This window comes from Palaemon carinicauda, chromosome 15 (assembly GCF_036898095.1).
Source record: "Palaemon carinicauda isolate YSFRI2023 chromosome 15, ASM3689809v2, whole genome shotgun sequence".
In the NCBI taxonomy this organism is placed as follows: domain Eukaryota; kingdom Metazoa; phylum Arthropoda; class Malacostraca; order Decapoda; family Palaemonidae; genus Palaemon; species Palaemon carinicauda.
In genome coordinates this window covers 138,328,934-138,336,433 of record NC_090739.1, presented here as the reverse complement: position 1 = coordinate 138,336,433, position 7,500 = coordinate 138,328,934, and the positions used below count along the sequence as shown (strand labels likewise).

The following is a 7,500-nucleotide window of genomic DNA, read 5'->3' as shown; positions in this document are numbered from 1 at the left end:
ACAAAATGTCCATAACAATATTCTAAGCCAGCAACACTTACATGTAAATCATAAAATTCAGAACAATGGTAATCAAGCAACACATGCCAGTGCTAATATTGATCATACCATTCAGGCCACTACTGGTAATCATGAGATTCATGCAATTGCCAGTGTTGATCATACAGGTCACGCCACTGCTAATGTCAATCGATTAGGCCCATCAATTGCTAATGTCAATCAAGCAGGTCCAACAACTATCAATGTCAATCAAGCAGGTCAGGCCAATAATAATGTTCACCGTTCAATTACGGCCAATTCTAATGGTAACCAAGCAGCTCAGATCACTTCTAATGGACATCATATAATTCAGGCAAATGCCAATGTTCACCCTGCAATCCAAGCAACAGCTAATGTGGATCGTTCAGGCCATGCAAATACCAATGTTCAAAGAGCAATTCAGTTCAGTAACAATGGTCACCAAAATATTCAAGTCAATGCTAACAGTCATCACCCAATTCATCAAGCAACTCTGACAAATGTTGGTAATCATGCTAAATTTGATCACGCCACACAGTTAAAAACTTTTGATAATAGTGTAAGCCAGTTATCTTCTAGCGATAATAGTGCAAGCCAGACTACTGCAAATGTTAATCATGCAGGCCATGTCACTGTTACTAATAACGTTGCAAGCCAATTACTTGCTACTGATAATAATGTAAGACAAGCAAATGCTAATGCTCAACATTCAGGCCAGACAGTGTTTGCAGAAAATTCGGCTAGCCAGGCAACTACTTTTACTAAGCGTATAGGACATACAACTACTAATGATAATAGTGCAACTCATGCAAATGTCAATCTTATCCATGCAAGCCAAGGCAAAATAACTGATAATGGTGCAACTCAGGCAACTTCAAATGTTAACCATGGAAGTCAGACAACTACAAATTTAAGCAATGGAGGTCAGGCAGCTGCAAATGTTAACCACGGAGGTCAGGCAACTGCAAACATTAACCATGAAGGCCAAGCAACTGCAAATGTTAACCATGGAGGTCAGGCAATTGCAAATGTTAACCATGGAGGTCAGGCAATTGCAAATGTTAACCATGGAGGTCAGGCAACTACAAATGTTAACCATGGAGGTCATGCAACTACAAATGTTAATCATGGAGGTCAGGCAACTGCAAATGTTAACCGTGAAGGCCATGCAACTACAAATGTTAATCATGGAGGTCAGGCAACTGCAAATGTTAACCATGGAGGTCAGACAATTGCAAATGTTAACCATGGAGGTCAGGCAATTGCAAATGTTAACCATGGAGGTCAGGCAACTACAAATGTTAACCATGGAGGTCAGGCAACTACAAATGTTAATCATGGAGGCCAGGCAACTGCAAATGCTAATCACAAAGGGCTGGCAACTCCTAATCATAACACTGCTATACAGGCAAATGCTAATGTTAACCTTGAAGCCCAAGCATCTGGAAATGGTAACCAAGAAGGGCTGGCCACTACTAATCAGAACATGGCAGCACAGATAAATGCTAATCTTAATCCTGCAAGCCAAATGAATACTGCTGTTAATGACCATAGTCCGACAAATGCAGGTAGTAATGACAATGGTAAGCATGAAGCTGGCACACAAGCTGAAGGAAGAACAGGAGGCTTAGGAAACCAAAGGTTTTTCAGCGTACCTCTCACATTTGGTCCAGTGGGTGGATTGGGTGGTATTACTTCAGGGTTAGGACTTGGTGGAATAGCCCCAGGAATTGGCGGATTAATTCCAGGAGTTCCAGCTACTGGGAGCATCGGTGGTATTGGTGCCGTCAGGCCCCCAAGCGACTGCCGCTACTGGTGCAGGACTCCCCAGGGTCAGGCCTACTGCTGCGAAAGCGCCCATGAACCACAGAGCTTCGCTGGAGTCGTCAAACCTGGATACTGTCCCCCTGTCCGCCCCGTCTGCCCACCCGTCAGGAGCTTCCAGCCACCTGCAACCTGTTCCAACGATGGTGCATGTGGAGGCGTTGACAAGTGCTGCTTCGACACCTGTCTGCAGGAACACGTGTGCAAACCTCCCCTTGGATTTGGACGGTAGCTCTTTGTGATTCTAAACCAAAAAAGAAATTATTTTGGTAAAGGACGCCTCTTAGAAATCCACTTTTGACTGTACAGCTAATGATAAGTAATGTGTGGTAAATGTATATTTTGTAAAAAGCATAAGCAATTGTAAATACATATTTCAGAGTTTCAGCAGCATTTCATTCATAAATTTCCTGAGCATAGAAGACAAAGGAAAGCAATGAATACAGCTAAATCTATGACAATAAACAACGTGAAACAGCTTTCAAACTGAGGATCTGTAGGTGAAACTGGTTCATTGCTACATATAATTGATATGTAAAATCTATATAGATATTGCCGTCATTGTACCAGGTTCATACTACCTTAAAACGTAACGAATTAGCCATCTATCAATAAAATGTATTCATTTTGGTCTGTCCTGACCCATGCTGGCTCTGTTTCTTATCTTAGGGTTGTGGTGGCCTGATGGTAGCGTCCTTGTCTGGTGATTGCCAGACTGGGGTGCGAATCCACTCAAACTCGTTAGTTCCTTTAGTCGCTGCAACCTCACCATCCTCGTGAGCTAAGGATGAGAGGTTTTCAAAAGCCTATAGGTCAACATGCTGAGTTATCGGCAGCCATTGCCTGACCCTCCTTGGTCCTAGCTTAGGTGGAAAGCGGGCTTGGGCGCTGATCATAAGTATATATGGTCAGTCTCTAGGTCATTCCCCTGCTTGATAGGACAATGTCACTGTCCCTTGCCTCTGCCATTCATGAGCGGCCTTTAAACCTTTAATGCTTGTAAAAGGATGTATAATTATATCGTATGAATATATCGTGCTCAACTAAACTATATCTTTAGAAGGAAATAATCACAGCACGGAAGTAAATTCTCTTAAAATTAATATACAATGTTTATAAGGGTGGATAAAATAACAAACCAAGTTATAAAAAAAGAACGGAGGCAAAGAATAAACAAACAAGATGAAAGGAGATGCTTTTATAATCAATTCATAATAAAACTTTTGTTAAAATTTCCATAGTTTATATAGGAGAAAAATTATTGTAATATTGTTACTGTTCTTAAAATATTTTATTTACCCTCGTTTCCTTTCCTCACTGGGCTATTTTTCCTGTCGAGACCCCTGGGCTTAGAGCATCCTCCTTTTCTAACTAGGGTTGTAGTTTAGCAAGTAATAATAATAATAATAATAATAATAATAATAATAATAATAGTAAACGGTGTTTAACTGCGGCTGGACAGAAAAAAAGATAAATCATTTAGTCAGAACAAGGATGACGGCTTTACCATTAAGGGAGAGTAACAGACCTACCACATTGCAAATGAAAAACCTTTACTCTGTATTTGAAGAAAAAAAAAAAAAAAAACTAATCATCTTAATATCACAAATACCATGAGTTCTGACACAAATTGGGGAAATAAACGAGAATCATAAATACCAATTTAAGAATGGACTGATTATTAAGTTTATCAGGAACTAAATACCGCCAGTGTCGAGTCAAAAGCTCGAGGCTATAATTCCTGAAGTCTATTCTTAACAATTACGAAGTAATAAAATACAGATAAAAACAATGCTCAAAGATAACAAGGAAAAGGACACTCCAAAATCAAACCATTATTATCTGGTCTTGGAGTGCCATGGCCTCTATACCATGGTCTTTCATTGTCTTGGGGTAGAGTTCTCTTGCTTGAGGGTGCACTGGGGAACACTGTTGTACCTAGTTTCTCTTCCTCCTGTTTTTTATTTCTTTATTTTTTCTTTTAGAGGTTTTTGTAGCTTATATATGACATATCTTTTTGAGTGCTGTAACTGTTCTTGAAATATATTATTTTAAATGAGTTACATTTCTTGTAGTTTCCGTATTCCTTTCCTCAATGGGCTATTTTCCCTGTTGGAGCCCTCGGCCTTATAGCATTCTGCTTTTTCAACTAGGGTTGTCGCTTAGCAAGTAATAATAACAATAATAATATGAAAATATATAAATAAATCGGTTATAAAAACTTTTCCAAAATGTTAAAACAAAATTCTCTCAGTCGGCATCTGACTTATATAATGTATATAAATTTCTAAACCAAAAATACTTTGACATGACGTTGACCATGCATTAATATAGGCTACTCATGGTCAGGCTGGAAATATTCATCAACATTTCACACAATAGTGCAATAAGAAAAACCTTGAAGGTTTTATAGTTTATATATGACATATCTAATCTAATGTTGTTAATGTTCTTAAAATATTTAATTTTAATTTTTCATTACTTAACTTGTAGTTTATCTATTCTGTTGTTTCCTTTACTCACTGGGCTATTTTTCCCTGCTTTTCCAACCAGGGTTGTAGCTACACTGAAAGCCAAGTGATTAACTTAATGATGAGCCAATCATGTTAAAATGGAGTCTTGTTAAATTAGCATCTGGCAATCAAAAGCAACATCACCCCATTGAGCAATACTTCCTTATTCCTTTGTCAAAGGAAGATTAAGATACAAAAGATGCTTTCTGGAAATCTACGAGGGTGTAAGTGTGTCATTAAAGGTATTACATTGGATACAAAGACAACGCTGAGTCTTGGATTATATAAGGATTATATAAATGACGGGTCCACATAAATTCTTTGCAAAGCATTCATCATCATTCTAGAAAAGAGGATATGCTCCCCTCTCTCTCTCTCTCTCTCTCTCTCTCTCTCACACACACACAAAGTGTTGGCAAAGCATTCATCATTATTCAAGAGGTAAATATATACCTCTCTCTCTCTCTCTCTCTCTCTCTCTCTCTCACAAAGTGTTGGCAAAGCATTCATCATTATTCAAGATGTAAATCTCTCTCTCTCTCTCTCTCTCTCTCTCTCTCTCTCTCTCTCTCTCTCTCTCTCTCTCTCACACACACACAAAGTGTTGGCAAAGCATTCATCATTATTCAAGAGGTAAATATATACCCCTCTCTCTCTCTCTCTCTCTCTCTCTCTCTCTCTCTCTCTCTCTCTCTCTCTCTCTCACACACACAAAGTGTTGGCAAAGCATTCATCATTATTCAAGATGTAAATCTCTCTCTCTCTCTCTCTCTCTCTCTCTCTCTCTCTCTCTCTCTCTCTCTCTCACACACACACAAAGTGTTGGCAAAGCATTCATCATTATTCAAGAGGTAAATATATACCCCTCTCTCTCTCTCTCTCACTCTCTCTCTCTCTCTCTCTCACAAAGTGTGGGCAAAGCATTCATCATTATTCAAGATGTAAATCTCTCTCTCTCTCTCTCTCTCTCTCTCTCTCTCTCTCTCTCTCTCTCTCACAAAGTGTTGGCAAAGCATTCATCATTATTCAAGATGTAAATCTCTCTCTCTCTCTCTCTCTCTCTCTCTCTCTCTCTCTCTCACAAAGTGTTGGCAAAGCATTCATCATTATTCAAGATGTAAATATCTCTCTCTCTCTCTCTCTCTCTCACACAAAGTGTTGGCAAAGCATTCATCATTATTCAAGATGTAAATCTCTCTCTCTCTCTCTCTCTCTCTCTCTCTCTCTCTCTCTCTCTCTCTCTCTCTCTCTCTCAAAGTGTTGGCAAAGCATTCATCATTATTCAAGATGTAAATCTCTCTCTCTCTCTCTCTCTCTCTCTCTCTCTCTCTCTCTCTCTCTCTCTCTCACACAAAGTGTTGGCAAAGCATTCATCATTATTCAAGATGTAAATCTCTCTCTCTCTCTCTCTCTCTCTCTCTCTCTCTCTCTCTCTCTCTCTCTCTCTCTCCCCACCCTAATACGAGTGTACGCATTAAATTTGCTAATACATACCACAAATTACCTTATTGGAAACCGGTATCATCAAGATTTTACCTTTACCTATATGTTTCCTTGAATAGTTTAAAAAATTAGTTTTCTCCCAGAAGAATTCTGCATTAATTAATGAATTATTTAATCCCTTGAACAAAGAACAATATGAATTTTTCTAAATTAACTGAATATCCTAAAATATAAGTGGACTATCTAACATGATGAAACTGACAAAATCATCATCACCTTTAACAAATCTTACTGATATAATTTGTGTATAACTAATATCATCAATCAAAAATTAATGTGGAACACAATAACCCCAAACACCAGGCAATCCGACTCTAAATTAGGTCCCCATAATAATGATGAGCATGAGCCAATGAAAAAAAAATCAACCACAGGGAAGCAAGAAGATGAAGAGGGAGACCAACATCATCATCACTAAACAAATGTGAAAACATCAGACACCTTCAGCCACCCACAACATCCAAGGACGTATGAGAGGAACTGCAGGAAGGACAATACATCGAATTTCCATAACTTCAGGAAACTTCAGAGAAACAGATCTTGGAGCAGTGACAGTAGTTTTTCTGTTCTTGAAGCATTTTAAACGTTGTAGATGCTGTCTAAGCAATGATCTGTCAGTAATTTTAGTCTTCTGGAAGCGTTTTAAACGTTCAGACAGAATCTGTTACATTTAAAACGCTTCCAAAAGACTAAAACTAGTTTCAAAACTTTGCTCAGTCAGCATCTATAACGTTTAAAAAGACTAGCATTACTGCCAGATCTTTGCTTAGACAGTTGCAGATTAAAGACTGTTTTATGTGAATGAAACCAAAAGTTCTCATTAGTGGCTATTGACAAATCTTACCCCTAGGCCAAAACAATCCTCGGGGTACAAGGTAACTGTGGCGGAAATTTTAGACACCAGGGTACTGCTATCTACAGAGAACCATCAAGGAACGTTATCAACGTGGGCCATCTGAGAAGTGCTATCCACGGAGACGTAGCCAATTCTATCCAAGGGGGAGCCCAAGGATATGATTTCTGTGTTTGAAAGCCTATGGAATGCTATTCATGTAGGAGCTCTAGGAAATGCTATCTAACTGAAAGCCCTAGGAAACACCTATTCATGTAGAAGCCATATGAAATGTTACCTATGTGAAAGCACCAGGAAATGCTTTGTGAAAACCCAAGGAATCTCTATCTATCTGAAGCCCTAGGAAATGCTTTAAGTCTGAAATCCCTGGGAAATAGTTTCAGTGTGAAAGCTCTAGGAAATGATTTCAGTGTGAAAGCTCTAGGAAATTAATTCAGTGTGAAAACTCTAGGAAATGCTTTCAGTGTGAAAGCCCTAGGAAATGCTCTGTGTAAAAGCAGAAATCACTAGAAAATGCTATCCGTGCGAAAACTCTAGGAAATACTTTCAAAGTGAAAGCCCTAGAAAATGCTTTCAGTGTGAAAGCCCTAGGAAATGCTTTCAGTGTGAAAGCCCTAGGAAATGCTTTAAGTGTGAAAACCCTAGTAAATGCTTTAAGTGTGAAAACCCTAGGAAATGCTTTCAACGTGGAAGCCCTAGGAAATGCTTTGTGTGAAAGCCCTAGGAAATGTTTTCAGTGTTAAAGCCCTAAGAAATGATTTTAGTGTAAAAGCCCCAGCAAATGCTTTC

General features: G+C 38.8%; 2 protein-coding genes across 6 annotated transcripts in view; one reads left to right on the top strand and one right to left on the bottom strand.

Moving 5' to 3' along the window:
- The window catches only part of LOC137654783 (mucin-22-like), a 6,376-nt gene extending 3,442 nt beyond the window's left edge, over positions 1-2,934 (top strand). The window contains exons 2-3 of one of the 2 annotated variants that reach the window (XM_068388734.1): positions 1-1,241; positions 1,272-2,934. The exon at positions 1-1,241 is cut by the window's left edge and continues 563 nt beyond it. In XM_068388734.1, coding sequence (XP_068244835.1) covers positions 1-1,241; positions 1,272-2,074 — 2,044 coding nt within the window. In that variant the 3' untranslated portion in view covers positions 2,075-2,934. The other variant, XM_068388733.1, reaches the window with a different exon arrangement.
- The window catches only part of LOC137654785 (uncharacterized), a 262,756-nt gene that overhangs the window by 209,031 nt on the left and 46,225 nt on the right, over positions 1-7,500 (bottom strand). The gene's annotated exons all lie outside the window — the stretch shown is intronic.